This window comes from Adiantum capillus-veneris, chromosome 13, assembly GCF_014529385.1.
Source record: "Adiantum capillus-veneris isolate H3 chromosome 13, ASM1452938v2, whole genome shotgun sequence".
Taxonomy (NCBI): Eukaryota; Viridiplantae; Streptophyta; class Polypodiopsida; order Polypodiales; family Pteridaceae; genus Adiantum; species Adiantum capillus-veneris.
The window spans coordinates 121152289-121169725 of NC_140943.1; the positions used below are offsets into that span (position 1 = coordinate 121152289).

The 17437-nt window shown below is 41.1% G+C and overlaps 1 protein-coding gene across 1 annotated transcript; it reads left to right on the forward strand.

The window, feature by feature from the left end:
- The first annotated feature begins 2062 nt into the window (after positions 1-2062).
- LOC147444774 (mavicyanin-like) lies at positions 2063-4874 on the forward strand. The gene is made up of 2 exons (XM_086527313.1): positions 2063-2371; positions 4318-4874. Exons 1-2 carry the CDS (start codon positions 2155-2157, stop codon positions 4689-4691), a joined length of 591 nt encoding a protein of 196 aa, XP_086383439.1. The 5' UTR covers positions 2063-2154; the 3' UTR covers positions 4692-4874.
- The last annotated feature ends 12563 nt before the right edge of the window (positions 4875-17437 follow it).

Consider the following 17437-nt stretch of genomic DNA (forward strand, 5'->3'; position numbering starts at 1 on the left):
AGAACAATTGCTTCATTTTACGCACTCAATAAAGGATACATAGATAAGTTGTTTTGCGTAGTTATCATCGATGTGTTAATGGCCTAGTGGTATTGAGTTAGCATGGGACTTGAATTGACAAGGTTTAAGCTACTCTTGCCGTAGCTTTTGCTAATGGCTAGTGCTTTTGGGAGTGGTTTGGGGGGGCGGGGGAGATGGGGGGTTTACCATGAGCCTTGGGTGCTAGTTACATGCTCAATGACATGCCAATTTATGGTCATTCGTCATGACTGGAAACCAGGTTTATGTTGCCCAACAATGAGTAAGCACCTCATATAGAGAGTTCATTGTTTGAGAGATTTTCTAGATCGTGATCATATGTGAATCCTACCTAATTAAGGAAAACCAAATGTTTGGCGTGGTAAGTTTCATGATGTTTCATTGTCCCAACTTTGAGCACTACCTCCACACAAGGCCGGCGTGGAGGAATTTTTGTACTGGAATTGGCCCTTCTCCAACCTTGTTGGTAGCAGTCATGCAATGTGGAATTCCACAAGGACAAGGAGTTGGTAGCATGGCTCTAGCTACTACTATGAGCACCCCTATTCTTTGGCCCATCCCAATCTTCCCACCAACTCATAACCTTGTAACTACTAGTGTACAATGACACTACTAAGAAAGAGCTATCTTTGATCATTTCATAAGAATCAAATTGGTCACAAGAAGGACACCTAAGTTTCTTTATGACCTTTTATGACACACACAAAGACCTTTAGGGTTGGGTGACATGTTCATTTTGTACTCAAAGAAAGGGATTGCAAGAGATTGTTGTTTGAAAAGTGTGCAAAAAAGAATCTCTTTTCTTCTTGAAGTGCATGAGAGGTAGTCCATTCCAGTGTTAGAAAAAAACCGGGGTCTAGTGTATTTTAACCGGCTTAAATTGTAAGATCCCGGTTAGATTTTAAGCTTCCCTTTAAGAAAACCGGCAAATTTACACAAGTTTAGCTGTAATTACCGGCAAAAGCTTCAAATTTTGACCTATAAACCGGAAGAAATTCAAGTTTTCCCTTATTTTGACCGGTTAGGGAAAATGTATTTTTCTAGCCCTGGTCCATTCATTGGCTTGCCTACTCAAGTAGTAGTAGCATTGGCTCTAGTGGTTGCTTTGTTCTTGTCTACAGGCGTACCATAAAAAGAACCACAAGAGCAAGAAGCTTTCAGTGTTTGTTGCAAAATAAGAAATGTGGTGGTAGTGCACGTGGGCAAGAGGAGAAAAAGGTACAAGAAATTGAAAGCACATAATTTCTTTTAGATAAATGAAGGTTAAAGTGTCACAAGAATTAATGATTAGCATCACAAGGTATGAGTTTATTAGAGACCATCAAAAGGGCTACAAGAATTAATGATTAGCATCACAAGGTGTGAGTTTATTAGAGATAATCAAAATGGCTTAGAAAATATGGTTTTGTTTATGAGATAAAGGCATTTGTAGTGTGTAAGAAGCAAGAAAATGTAATTTGTAAGTGTTGTTCCTCTTTTTGAGTATTTTTTGTTGGCGGGTTTGTTTTTTCCACCGTCGAGATATATATATATATATATATATATATACATATTTTTATTTATTTGTGTATTGGACTTAGTATACACATCACACCCTAAAGGGGCCATACACTAGGATTAGCTCCCCCAATGAAGAAGGTGGTAACACCCATCGAACGTAGCCCTTGAGCCTCGAACGCTCAACCTTGGGAAACATCAAGAGGGGCTCAACCATCTCTTTGGGTTTCCTTCACTTTGTTTGGGTGGATTGTAAACAAAGTAAAACTTTAATGTGTAGGACGACTCCATAGCCCAAATCTTTTGTTGCACGCATGATTGTGTGGGTGTGCAAAGACCAGGGTTCGAACCCCTGAGGCACGCAAGGTGCCCACTAACAAAACAATTGCAAAAGTAGGATTCCCTGGATGGGGTTCAGGTACTCTCTCATGTGGGGTGCTCTCTCTCTCTCTCTCTCTCTCTCTCTCTCTCTCTCTCTCTCTCACACACACACACACACACACACACACACACACACACATATATGCATAAAAAGGTTGGCGTGCCTTGAAAACAGCTGAAGCTTTTACTTTAGCGCCTTTGCCACACGAGCCCACAGGGGATCACCTGCAGCTGGAGATGAAGATGAAGATGAAGATGAAGGGGCTCTCTAATTCTTCACCTGCAATTGCAAGGGCCGCAGTGTTGTTCTTCGTTGCGGCGGCGGCTACATGCTGGAGTGGGGAAGGCGTGCAAGCCACCCAATACACCGTAGGGGGCAGCTCTGGCTGGACCCTTGGAGTGGACTACACCACTTGGGCCTCTCAATCCTCCTTCAAGACAGGCGACTCTCTTGGTATGTTGCCCTTGTTACTCACTCTATTCACTTTCTAAACACGTACTTAACAAATTTTCTCTAAACACTTGAAAACCCTACAAATGGATAATTTTTAATCTAATTTGATTGTTTCTACATGAGAATTGCTCTAAAGTTTGTATATTTCTCTCCTTCAAACATGAAATTCAAAGGTAAATTTCAAAATTTGTGGGGGGGATTACAATAAACCTTGGTTTTCTTTCGAGCATTGATGAGAGAGCTAAGGTATCATGATTGATTCTTGGTTGCTTATTACCTCCCCTTGAATTGGAGCACTCGGTACAAAAGCAAACCAATTGGATCAACTCGACATGGTCTCTGGGGCAGTCACTTTACACATGTCATGTGAGTTAACCGGAGATGAGTAATAACACTAAAAATGTATTCTTTTATGTATGCATTAGAGCAAGGTGGAGGTTTTTAAAATAGGCACACAATGTAAATATAGCATATATATATATATATATATATATATATATATATATATATGTATAGGTGTATTGTCAATAATCTCTTGAACACACGTGATGTAAGGAGTTTTTGATGAGTGAACCCTTCCCCCCCCTCTCCTTGAGACATGGTCCTGGCTTGTGGGTGTGAGCTACAAGGTTGTTAGTTCAAGTCCCCCTCTTTAATCTCCACGACACATAACAACAACACATTAGAGTGTTGCTTGACTAATCATTGCTATCATATCTGTCAATCACAGTGCATTGTTGATGATGTGACTTGCATTGGACAAGAACATTTGTACAACTCTTTCCAAACTAAGAAATTTGTTGTGAGTTATCCGAACAAAATAAAGCAATGAAAACTCAATCATTGGACATTCAAACTCTGCTTATACTATCGATTTTTTTGGTAAGTCTTTGGATTGGATAAGGTGTGCATTGTAGGTGTGTACTATGCAGTGTGTGGAGTTGAAACATCATTGGATGTGTAATATATTGCACAATAGAGTTTGACACTTTTACAATGCCCATACACAATAGTGTTTGACACTATTACAATACCCCCCCAACCCCAACACACACACACAAACAGAACACGCTTCAAGACTCTCTCCCTCTTCCCATATATATATATATATATATATATATATATATGGGTATTTACATTCCCATGAACCATCGAACACTCGACGATGTTCCCAAAGGTGTTTAATTGCAAACATACCTAGAGTTTCATGATGAGTGGCCATTATACATGAAGCAAATTTCTCATGCTTGCTAAATGAGAATGCCTAAACCAAATTGTAGCGTAAGCAATAAAACAAGATGCATTGAGTAAGTTGGCTGTGGTCATTTGAAGGCTTAAGTGTTACCGTCAGAGCAATACAATGTAAGAAGCAATACATTACAAGATGATGCATACTAAAAACACGAAATTCCAGTGATATTTGCGAAAATTGTGATCATTAGTAGGAAGCATTTAGATAATTGAGTTCAAAATAAGCAGGTATAGTTTTTGGCAAAATTATTTAAAAAATAACAAGATTACATATATAGAAGGGGTTTTTTATTGCTTTCTCAAGAAAAAGGAGTCACTTTATTCCTCAGAGCAGTTAAGTATAGGGAATTTTTGACACCGTTTAACGCATGTGATATATAGATGATATCTTAAAGGTGACACCCTTAAAATATATGTGATATAGATGATTTCTTAAAGGTTATGTCAAGAGCCTTATCTTCCTTTTTTCTTTGAGAAGCTTTTGCACATTAAAGCATTGTCTTTTGCTATATTTGGATTAACAGAATTTAGTCAATAGCATGAGTGTCCTTTTTGTCTTTGTGGCTAGCAAAAATTAGTACACTCCTCAAGTATTATCTTTATATAAATGATCACTAGAATTCCATCACTCTCTTTAGTTGTGCAATACTAAACATTTCAAGGTAATGACATTGAATTTTATGGACTATTTCTAGTGTTTAGTTATGGTGAGCTACACTCTGTGTTGCAAGTTAGTGAGAGCGACTACAAAGCATGCATCACAACAAATGCACTATCGACGGGAACAGGGGGGAACACAGTGGTGAAACTAGAGAACGCGCAAACCTACTATTTCATATGTGGTGTTGCAAGTCATTGTGGAAGCGGCATGCAACTTAGTGTTACAGTGGGTGGTACATCCTCATCACCATCTACCGGAACTACCACTCCATCAACTTCCAAAACTCCGACAACCCCTTCTTCCTCTAGTATGGAGCCATCCTCAGCCACTTTTGTTATTTCATATTATAGCCTACCCACTTTCACCATCTTCTTTACCCTTTTGCATCTATTTGTTTCCAAGGCGTGATTGGCTTGCTTGTCCTGTTTATATTGAACTTTAATCTTTCAACTTTATCCTCTGCTCATTCTTCTTACCTGTGTATGCTAACCAATCCACAATCCATATCCCATGCTTTCACTATCCTAGGTTAGACCCTCACTAAACCCAGTAGCATAACTTACATCAACTTTAAGGGAACCATTCTGGTGATGTTGGGCTTAATATTACATCAATTTATAGTTGAAGATCATTTAAATTAAACACAATGGTTCAAGAAAGAATTGCTTGATGTGAAGCTCAAATTGAATTAATAAGCTTTCCCTTGTATATAGACAGAGAAAAAGCATAACCTGTTAATGATCGTGCATCTTGGTTTGTTTTTCAACGGTATAACCTGTTACAAATACATAATACTCTGAGTGTTCTTGAAGCAGGGCGGTCCATCATTTTGTCTCTTAGATACATATTTTAACATTCTCACTCAAAAATCCATACATTAATCTCTTAAATGTCTTGTAGAGTTTGCAAGCTACACACTTTGTGAGTTGCATAATCACTTTTCCACTCTGAAGGTGTTAAGTAATGAGGATATAGGCAAGTTGATGCATGTCAAAGAGAAAAACAACGCCCTTCCACAAGCTATCGATGTGTTGTCCATGTAAAGCAAATTGATAACCATAAAACTTTGTGTGAGGTTGTTCAAAAAATTGGCAATATTCCATGCAAAAAATTCTCATCATACACAATGTGCCTAAAAAAGAAAGAGTGAGTAGCTGAAAACTCACATCAAGAGCATTTGATCAAAACTAGGTAAGCAGATTGATTGCAGATTGTTTTATGCCTATTTTGTATCTTAGGGAAGGAAAGGAGTAAAGTTCTCTCCATTTATGATATGAAATAAATAAGAGTCCAATATTCTTGATGCTAACAATCATCAATGATAAATTGTTGGTAATGTAGACAATTTATCATACCTCATTGTTATTGCTTGCGCATGTTGCACACGCTCAAGGGGTGCACCTCAAAGAATGTTCATGTACCACATGCGTTGTTAAAATTAATTTTATTTGAGGTTATTTTACTTATACTGGGGTTTTTTAATTGAAGATTTAAAAAAACCCATAAGTTTAATAGAAAAAAGGGGTTGCCTCACAACACATAAATATAGGGGTTTTTCGAATACCATTTGAAGATAGATATTGATGGTTTCTTACGAGTGCACATGCTTGAAAAGGTAGAGAAATGGCAGCAATCGTCCATACTGTGATATATTTCCCACTCTGCATTAAACTAAAGCACATATGAAGCTAGTTTTTAATAGGCTTTTCTAGCCCTTTTTGTAAGGCCCATGTAGGATGTGAATCTTGAAGGTCCCTTTCTCTCTCTAGTCTTTTGAAAGTGAAGGGGGAAAAGGGAGTGTGGCATTTATTACTCCCTTCTTTCTTTTTCTCTTTTCACATCATCAAAACCGTGCTTAACTAAAGGCCAAAAAACGACTCTTTAAAAAAAAATTATTTTCACTTATTTTTTACCTAAAACTTCCCCCAATATATATGCATATTAAAAACCCCATTTTTTGTTTAACGACACCCACTAAAAGTCCACCGTTTCAATATTCATTCCCCCCTCCCAAAAGTTACCTTTGTTCTCTCTTCCTCATCCCTTCCCTCTTCTTCCTTGCTCACTTCCTCTCCTCTCCCTCCTCTCCCATTCCCCCACCCTCCCTTCCTCTCTGTCCCTCACTCTTTTCTTCCTTTGCTTCCTTAGGATCAACTATCATGGTGTTCAATGACATCACAAACTGTGTTCTCCCACCACATACTCCTCAAACCACAAGCGTACATATTCACTTGCCTATGGAGTTTGCAATGAAGGTCGCACATGTAGGTGAGAAGATATCATCACACAAGACCTTTGTCGTGTTGCTCCGCTTCCACGATGGGAAAAAGGGCAAGGGGATGCAAATTTTGCTTCTTTGAAGTCTATATGTTTATTGAGCAGTGATCACATGTTGATAACAGGCAACATTTAATGCTGAATGTATGCTAGATGTGGCGTTATTGAGCAACGACCACGGCTTGATAACATGCAAGGTTTAATGCTGAATGTATGCCAGATATCTATTGAGCAGTGACCAGGGCTTGATGACAGCCAAGGTTTAATGCTGAATGTATACCAGATGTGTCTTTAAAGGGTTAAGAACTATGTTTTTGATGCTAGAAGTGGGTAGGTATGAGGTGATAGAAAATAGAAGTTTATGGACTAGAACTGTAGTGCTCTATGGGCCTATCTTTACAGCTCGTCAATTGGAGCTATGGTGAAGAACTTATGCCAGTTTGAAATTGGAATTGATTGCAGAACTCCGGATTGGGAAATTGTAGATGGGGAATTAAGGATGAAATGAATGCATGGGACATAAGTGCTCATCTTGCGGAGCACGTCGATCTTTTTAGATCAGCAATCGGAGCTCTGGTTGCCAAGATATTGGCAGTTTAGGTTTCATCGGGGGCCAGTTCCGTACCAGTTTGGTCGCCTCGGTCAGTGTGTGATCTGGCAAGTTTTATGCTTTGATCAATTTTTAGAACATGTTGCATTCAATAGAGGCAAAAAGTGATCGAGGAGCATCTAGTCCAGAATTTCATCTCTTACTGTGCATTGATAATGAGGTATGCTGGTGGACCTATGATCGGCACTACCATGGTCGAGATATATACTTAATGTGGTGACTTTGCAATGCTTTGGTTGACAAGCTGTCCTTAACAATGCTTTGGCCGATACATATGTCAATTGTGGTGCCCTTACAGAAGCATGTAAAGTTCTTGTTGATAAGCTTTCAATTCAAAAGGGTTGACTCTTGGATAACATTGATGGCGGTGAATGTCGGAATCTAATGTCGTGCTAAGAAATTCTTTGGTCAATGTGCATGCCAAAAGTGGCACTAGGCAATGTCTTGGTGGATGTGCATGCCAAATGTGGTGTATTATGAGGCCGAGACTGCCCAATTGAGTACAATGGCCGCCCAAAAGGGCCAAAATGAAGAGCACCCATTTAATGGGGTTATATTGAGTGTGAAAGAAAAGCAAAAAAGGGGCAAAGCATGGCATGAAGGGCAACAATCAATGAGCGGGCAGAGATGCAGATGGTTGAGAGCTTGTGGCAGTCACTGCGAAGCTCGACGGGTGGTGACCATGAAGGGAAAAGTCATCAGCAGGCTAGGGCGACCAACTTCAACGCCATCCTCGACATCTTTTGTGGAGCTTGTCGTGTCAGGTTGCTATGCCATCACCGAGGCTCACATGCTTTGTCACAACGGTGTTACAACCAAAAACATAAGAGTCAAAAAATAGGAGAACAAGGGGGGATTTCTAGGGCATTGAGAAGTAGTCTTGGTGACGAGCGAGAGGATCATGGAGAAGGAGGCAACGAGCAAGGGAGTAGGGTGGAAGTAAGAGGAGATGGAGGAGGGAGAAGAGCTCGAGGAAATCTCTCTCTCTCTCGTTTGTGCTCTCTCTCTCTCCTGGCATGAGGGAGCTCGACCTCTCTCTCTCTCAGCAAGCATAGGAGAAGAAGTGAGAGGGGGAGGAGGCATGGCAAGTCTACCTCACTCAACCTCGAAAAAGTGGAAGGGGGCCTTGCTCTCTTTCTCTCTCCTCATGATATGAAGCAAGAGATAGGGAAAAAGGAAAAGCTCTCAAAGGAAGGTTCTCTCATCTTGAATGAAGGAAGCCATAAGATATGATTCTCTCTCTTTCTCTCAACTAAAGAGACCAAGGAATCAAAGGCAAGGAGCTCAATTGCAGGCAAGCTCTTGCTTTCTCACTCTCAATTTAAAGAAGCAAGGGATGCCAAGAAAAGTGTCATAAAATCTAATATGTAGCTAACCCAAATGATTTTCTCATATTAAACTGATCATTTAATGTGGGAGAATAAACGGGAACAAGAGCTAGAATAGAGACATGTGCTTCTAGACCTATCTCAATAGGGGATCAAAAGGAGAGATGGTTACATCTCAATAGGGGTCCAAAAGGAGATGGTCTACTAAAGAGCAATGTCCAATAAGTGCTTCTAGACTTATCTCAAAACAGGGGACCAAGAGGAGAGATGGTTACATCTCAATAGGGGTCCAAAAGGAGGTAATCTATCAAAGAGAAACATGTATCTAATGGACCTTAAAAGACCTTAGGGTTAGCTTCATTAAAGACCTCCAAAGGTTAGTGTTAAAAGTCCTTAGACCATTATGAGAAATATGGACCTTGCATGGGCCTTGTAAGGAATCCTAATTTTTAGGGATTAAGGCTAATGTTGTGTGGGGTTAAGGGGACAAGGACATTGAAGAAAGTAGTTTTGAGTAGGCTTTTCTAGCCTTTTTTTAAGACAAATGTAGGATGTGGACCTAAGGGGCTACTTTCTCTCTCTAGCTTGAAGGAAGCATAGGGGTATGACCATACCAGCAAAAACATGGGTCACTAAGAGTCAAAATTTGACTTTTTTTAAAAAAATTCATTTTTACTTAAAACTCCCTTCCAACATATATACATATCCAAAAATCATTTTTTGACCCATTTTTTAACCCACAAGCTTAGAAAATCCATTTTTTCAAAAATCTTTTCCCCCAAAAAGTAAAAAACACTTTGTTCTCTCCTCCTCCTCCCTCCTCCCTTCTCTCTCCCTCGCCTCTCCCTCCCTGCCCCTACCTTCCTCCTCCTCCTCCCATCTTCCTCAATCTCCCTACCCCTCCCCCTCTATCTTTTCATCCTTTGCTTCCTCACGCAACAGCTTCCATGGTGCTCACAGACATCACAAATGGTTTACTTCCACCACCACGTACTCCGCACACCAAAAGCATTCATATTCGCTTACCCACGGCGTTTGCACTGAAGACCGTTGTTGAGGGAGATCAAAGGTCATCACAAGAACGTCGCGCCGCTCATGAGACCAATCTTGACATTTGGGTGGACGACCATTTGTACTCTTATGATCCTATAAGCCTCTTCCATCCATCCTTTAATAGCCTTTTGACATTTCTTCAATTTCTTGGGAGGGGAGAAGCAAGCTTGTTAGGCTATTGCAAGCGGTTGTGTATGGGTGCGGGTGCTTCTTTGTATATGTGGATGCACGAATGTCAAGCTCTTCACCTCAAGACGACGGCATTACAAGAGAGTGTTGCCTCTTTGGAGAGGGTGGTTGAAACTCTTCAACAACAAATGCAAGAAAAGGAATCCCACATTAAGAAGCTTGCCAACACCATCACGTACTTGAAAGAAACACCCCTTGGTGCAAGGGAACGCAAATGCATGTATTCATCCATTGAAACTGTTGCACATTTGGGAGGAGCACGCAAACAACAAGTGACTGCAACAAGGTGATTTGTTCTTTACTTGCATGATGCATTTTTACTTCACACTATTTTCTAACATTTATTTATATTGGTTGCTAGAAACTTCATCTAGGAGGCATGCAGTGGAACAAGCCAAGATGATCGAGTCAACCTTCTCACTAGTTGTCTCAATACCCAGGATGTGATTTCTATCTTACAATCGCCTGGTGGTACGCACATTAAGGATGCAGTCACCAAGGACCTTATTCATAAATTGAGTAATGTGGTTAGTGATGATGACGTGCAACAAGCTTGTGATGAGGCTGGAATTAGCACCAAAGCCTATCTGGCTATTTTTCAACTCCTAAAGGATGCCCTCAAAGAGAATGGCATTGTGGAAAACCTATTTCCCGCTCCTCACAAGGTCAACCTCGCCAAGAAGGCCATAAACGAAGATGTGCTCTCCCGCATTGGGACGTACCTACACATTGAAGACACAATGCCAACTTCCCTTTATGCTTCGTGCGCAACAAAGACAAGGGGAAAAGGTAAGAAACAATCCATAAGACCTTTGGAGAAGGGCTTCCCTTACACGATGTGGAACAATATTTTTGTGGACCTTAGAAGACATGCTTAGATTTTACGAGCTACTTGAAGAAGGTGACACACTATATTTTCTTCTTTTGGTTTTGTTCTTATCATAAACTTTGAAGTTTAAGGTCTTGGCACTATTTATTTTGTAGTGCTTGGCACAAAGGTCGCTTTTGTGCTGAAACTCGATGAGTGTCAAATAGTGAAAGGTCAAAGGTTAAAGAGGCTAAGTGTCACTCTAATGAACGAGGCCCTTTTGCAAACCAAGCGAAGGAATTCAATCGAGCCATCTCCCACCCCGTCTTTTAGCGTGCAATCAGAGAAAGACATTTGGTGGTTGGGTACTATTGAGGTGCCCAAAGAGACCAATGGAGTACTTTCATGGATTTTTGAGAGAACTCCATGGATCATAGAAGTAATACTCTCCCAAATTGCAGGTCATAAGTTGGAGGTTGAAGGTTTTGGTAGCTATGATGTGGAGTGGCACTTAGGTGGGGACTTGAAGACCATAAAGTATTTGCTTGGCTGCAAACAAGGGGCTTCTTCTCTCATGCCTTGTCCATTTTTCACTCGAGGGTACAAACCTAATGGACAAAAATCACACAAGAGCACTGTAAAGGTCGGTTCCATGCTTCCATGGAAAGGGCATGGAGAACAAGGGTTAGATTGTCGTGATGTTGGAGATGAAGGTAGAGAATGGGAAGCGTCTATTCTGAGATGTCCCATACTCAATGCCCCAGACCGTGATCAAAAGGACCACGCTTGGAATCCAATGTTTCCATTTCCTCTATCGAATGTACATTTTTGTACATTACACACATTCATGCGCATTTTTGATAGGCTCTTGAAGCTCAACATTGACTATGATTTCGCAATGAAACCATTGGAAAAGTCCCAGGAAGCGATCAAAAGAGTGGCGGTACTCTTGAATTCCATTGGCTGTCACGGTGGAAATGTGTCTATCGTTGCTGCAAAGAACACAGGGGAGGCCCATGAAATTGCTCAACAAGTGTCAATGAGTGAACAAAAAGCCAGACACTTTTTGAAGAAAGTTTACGAAGGAAAGCCAAGTCGATATGCTGCTCAAAACAACTCCAACCAGCAACCAGGTAACCTTTGGGAGCTTTGGAAGGAGTTATGCAAAGCTACTACTGACAATGATTCAAATGGCGATCTTGCAAACAAGCGCAAGAAAGTTTGGGCACATTTTAATAAAATGGTCAAGCTTATGGGCCTTAACAACACAACAGAAGAACAACATCAATCATTTCAAGAAGCCTTGACGGATTTTACCAAGGTCTTCACCCTTTCTTGGGGTGAAAATAACATCACACATTACATGGTAAGCCATGTTACGTGGTGATTTTTTTACAAGGCTTTGTTTTCATTAAATAATGTGGATCGTTTACTCATGTGAACATCATATCTTGTTTGCGCATGGTGCATTTTTTATGCACAAGTATGGATCACTTGAAATTTTTAGCACTCAAGGCATGGAGTAGTTCCATTATCGAGCAAGGGGAGTGTACTTCAAAAATACTCGACATGGTGGTGGAATGGTGCAATCCAATTATTTGGAGGAGATGTGCAACTGGTTTTTTCGCACAACATTTGCTCGTAAGCTCACAATGGAGCGTGCGTGACAATCCAAGATTGCTATTGAAGTGCAGAAATGGAGTCGTCTAGAGCATAGCAACAAGTGGCAAATGTCACAAGGTCCCGCCAAGCATGCTGCATGGAGGCGATGCAGAGTGCGACAAGGGTCAAAGTGGATTCTGTGAGAGTCACTACATGTGAACGCAGGGTCCAACTCTTAACAACATGTTCATTTAAAAATTAATAGTTTTTTTTTCAAAATTAGTGTGAACAGGGCCCTTTTTAAATGGGCCCTTATAAATATTGTATGCTCTCATAAACCACTCATTTCTTAAGAACAGGTGAGCTCTTACCATACCAAATATCGCGTACCAAATAAACCGTGAAAAAGCATCTGCCTGCCAACAAAAAACACACTCCAAGGATTTGAGAAGCGGGCATGGCTTAAAGGCACAAGAAAACGGCCACGAACACTTGGCCGTTCCAGGAAATCTTCTGGTAGTGGGCATGGTAGTAGGACACCAAAGTCATCGAGGGCTGTAGAATCTTCACGTCCACAAGAACAAACACCTAGAAAAAGAATGAAGCAACGTGCCCAACGCTGGAAAAATCAGAGTCCGATAGGGAGGAGCCTCCGCACCACCAATCACAAGCAGGAACATCCAGGACTCGGGTGGTCCATACAAACACTGAATCAAAGACAGAGCCACCATGGAAACGAGCTAATATACCGCGCATACACCAGGTGCCCATTGGGGGGAAGATACTGCCTGGAGGCCAGGGAGCTCTCCCCACAACACAAGATCGAGAGCCAAAGGAAGAGGATGAATCAGAAGAGGTTCAGATCCAGACCCTAAGCATGTAAACAGGCACAAGTCAAATTTTTTCAAGAAGCCTAAACGCCGCCATCCAACAAATGTGCAAGTGCCCCCAAGACAACCGCAACGGCGCTAAAAAATAGCAAGGGCATTCGTAGAAATCCGCCACTACCATAAGACTACATAGCTTTTGATTCGATGCGCCCCCGTTGCTCGCATAGTGAAGGAGGTTCTTCAAAGCTATGGAAATCAGTATAGAATGCAAGCAATAGCGCTAGAGGCTATTCAAGAAGCTATAGAGGTTTACATCATTTTGGTGTTGGAAGATATCAACCTATGCACCATTCATGCAAAGCGAGTGACAATACAACCAAAAGATATACAATTTTCACGTCGATTGCGACGAGACTTCGAGCATTAGCCGAAGTTAACCCTCTTTTTGTATTGCACACCCTTATCTTTGTAATGAGATGACTTTGCAATGAAAATATGATCAACAGTTGTGTCTACTGTGCCTATTATCCATGTGTGGCCCTTGTGGCCACCCTTTTTTTTTCAATTAGGATATCAAAACAATTAACATATTGTGAAACCAGGTGTCTATGCAACATTAAGTTAGGTTTTTCAAATGTCCAATGTAATTGGGCCTTTTGGTGCAGGGATGTATTAGGTAGTAAAAAGAAGTGGTTTCTCTAAAGTAATGATGCAAAACCAATTGCTTTCAGTTAATTTATATTTTTTAAGTATCCTGGGGGTTAGAGAAGCCTACCAGGTGTCAAAAAAAAGTGGACACAAGGGCGCGCAAATTGGCCATCCACCAGTTTTGGATGGCCAATTTGCGCGCCCTTGTGGCCACTCTTTTTTGGCATCTAGTAGGCTTCTCTACCCCCCAGGATACTTAAAAAACATAAATTAACTGGAAGCAATTGGTTTTGCATCTTTACTTTAGATGGAATCTTGTGGCCACCCTTTTTTTGGAAATTTCAAGCTTTGTTTACCCCATAGGATATCAAAAAAGTTAACATATTGTGAAACCAACGTCTATGCAACATTAAATTAGGTTTTTTAAATGTCCAATGTTATTGGGTCTTTTGGTCTAGGGATGTATTAGGTAGAGCTAAAGAAGGTGATAGTGTGCTTGAAAACTTAAATTCAGAGTTGATTTCACCTTTTCTAGTGTCCTTGAGTGCAAACATATAATCCATATGCCAAAAACGGGTGACCACAAGGCTCCATCCAAAGTAATGATGCAAAACCATTTTCTTTCAGTTAATTTATGTTTTTTAAGTATCTTGGGGGGTAGAGAAGCCTACCAGGTGTCAAAAAAAGGATGGCCATAAGGGCGCGCAAATTGGCCATCCAAAACTGATGGATGGGCCATTTGCGTGCCCTTGTGGCCACCCTTTTTTTGGCACCTGGTAGGCTTTTTTACCCCCCACGATACTTAAAAAACACAAATTAACTGAAAGCAATTGGTTTTGCATCATTAGTTTAGAGAAACCAATTCTTTTCACTCAGATGTGTTTTATACTTTCCCCAGAATTAAGCTAAGTTGAAAGAAGTATCATGTGCATCCAATTTCTGTTGTGTTGTTACTACAAGCAAAAAAGACACAGCTTATTGAAACAATCACTAATTACAACAATTTTCAAGATTGACAAATCACATTTAGAAGAATGTGCAAGGTAGAGAGAATCACTCCTATATTGTGCCTACTTCTACACAAGAGTTTGGAACGCTTGAACCCATCAATGTAACTTCCTTATTAAGTATGGAGTGGTCGTTGCCAAATTTGTGGTTGGTAGCATCTTTCAGGCAACAGATGATAATAGATTTCCAAAACTCATTGAAATACTCTAAAGCTTCTAGGTCTGTGGGCTTGAGTTGGTGTTTGCCTATTCACTGTTTTGTGCATATTTTTAAAGAGTTTGGATTTGTGGAGACTACCACAATGCTTGTATGTAAAGATGTGCATTATGAGGAATTAGGAAGGCTTTTAGAAATGGACTGGGGTTTTGTGGAGGGCATGCAAAATGGGGACCAATACCGTTGTAAGGTTGGAGCTTCAAGTATTGGAATGCGCTATTTGAAATCCCGCACCTCCTTGTATATACGATTTCACTATGATCATTGGATGTGCAAGCTTGGAGTGTGGAATCCCTTACAGAGTGTAGACAACGCTATTGCAAGCTTTGACATTGTAGTAAAGATGCCCAACGATGCTTTGGAGGCAGTCCAAGTGAACAAGCATTGAACTCTCAGTAATGTGCGAGAACATTTGGTCATTATGGGTTTTGAGGCCTTTCAACAAGCACAATTTTGTTTTGAAGGTCACACGGTGAGAATCCTTCCACCACATTTTCAATACATTATAGTTTGTCAATCATTGGATGCTTATTGTAATGAATGTCCGCAGATTGGGAAAAAAATGGAAGACAAATTGAAGGTCAAGGAGGACTAGGGGATGGATGGAACTATGCTATCGCTCTTATAACTTTGTAACTCTTGCAATTTTGAAAACAATCCCCGATGTAATCAACATGATTTGCTTCGGCAAATCATGTCTTTGAATATAATTTTTCGCATTGAGATGAGAGATCATTTTTTTGTGAAAGTGCCATTTTTTTAAAAAAAAAGTCTTTAAAAAAGGGACCATCATAAAAGGGGGGCCACAAAACTCATCACTTTTTTCACTTTTGCAACTCTTGAGCTCCTCCACTCTCTATCTACACCCCAGACTAGACATGGACGCTTCCACAGCCTCTGCATCTACACCCACATCCACCCCTTTGTCACGCTTCATCCTCTTCCTCGAGGACACCAAATACAAAGGGAAGTTCACCCTCCACACTTTTTTTACTCATCTCTTTGACCTTGACGCCACAAATGCCCTTCACATGGATGCATTAGCTGAGATTTTTGTATTCATGGAGGAGCACATCATAAAATATTTCGTATCTATCTCCCCACATGCAGGGATCTGGGTGCCTTGTGATCTTTTGCACTACATACACAAAGGTGATCGCCCATTCTCCAAGGGGTTGTGATGATTCCAAGAAATTACCGCCGATGCAGGCCATTTCTTGGACGAGTAAGCCCCAGGGGTGTCAGCGCTCAAGAAGCGCAAGTTGGGGGTGGAATACCTTTTGCGGCGAGCAACATTTATCTTCTTGGTGAGCGAGGAACCTGATTTGGAGGAGCTCCGCTTACCACACCTGTAGGTTGGGTCCTTTATAAAGGACACCAAGGAGCAGGAGGTTATTCCCATGAACCTTGTAGCGGAAGGAAAGACACTTTGGCTCGAGTACCCCAGGGGGCTCGAGGAAGTGGTTGAGAAATCCATCATTGTGGTTGGCCCTAGTGACACTCCAGTGCCACTACCATTGCCGGATGTGGCTATCCCAGAGGTAGAAATCAGCCACTTCTCCTCAGTGGTAGTGGATGGGGAGGAGTATGTGTTTATGCATGATTTGGAGAAATCATTTGGCCTATGCATGGATGAATGCTTGAGTGTGCTATGCAACAACACCAAATGTCCCTTACACAATATGCCAAATGCCCTAGAAAGTAAGCTCTTGCCACTTGGGGACTCTATTGCTGACACTATTGCAGTTGTATGTGCGGAGGTTCTAGTAGCAGAGCAGTTGCACGTGGTTGAGAAAGAATTCCAAGCCACGCAAGCCAAGGTTGAGGCCGCTAGGATGCCTATGCCACTATGCAACCCCCCATCTGATGATCCAAAGCTCATAGTTGCGGTGCATGGGAGCATTGACTTGGATGCAAAGGGCAACAGGGAGGAGGACAACAAGGAGTAGGAGGTAAACTCTATCCTAATTTTCATGTTATTATTTTATCCTTCATTGTTTTTTTTCTCAACCTTCATTGGTTTATGATAGGACGTCGTGAAGGTTGAAGATTTTGCTACAAGGATGGGTGGCAAGCAGATGGGCTTTGGACCTCAGTCTTCCCTTGCGCATTACCTAGGACAACTCCCCCGTGGTGATGTGGCCATTATCCATAATGAATTTACTCCCCAATCCCATTTTATGACTTGGTCGTTGAAAGCTTTGAGCAAGTTTTTGTGTTTGAGCACAATTGCTCAAACTGCGCATCTTGTGTTCCTAGTACATAGATCCCTTGTATGCATGCATTTGGCACTGGCTTCCGTGGTAAAGTGCTTGCCCAAATAGGGATACATGCTTCCATTGGCTCAACTGACCCAAAGGCCATAGCGTAGTCCCTCTTGACTGGGGAGTTTCCTTACGCGCAAGATAGGCGCCAGGAAATGATCAAGAAAATTATGAACTCCTTAGATACATGATGTAAATCACCTTTTTGGAAGTAATAAAAAAACCCTTCTTTGAACCAGTTTGGTTGGGCAAAGATGTGCGAACATTGTTGCTCCAATATCCGCATGTATAGCATTGAATGTGCCGGAGAGACTATGTAGT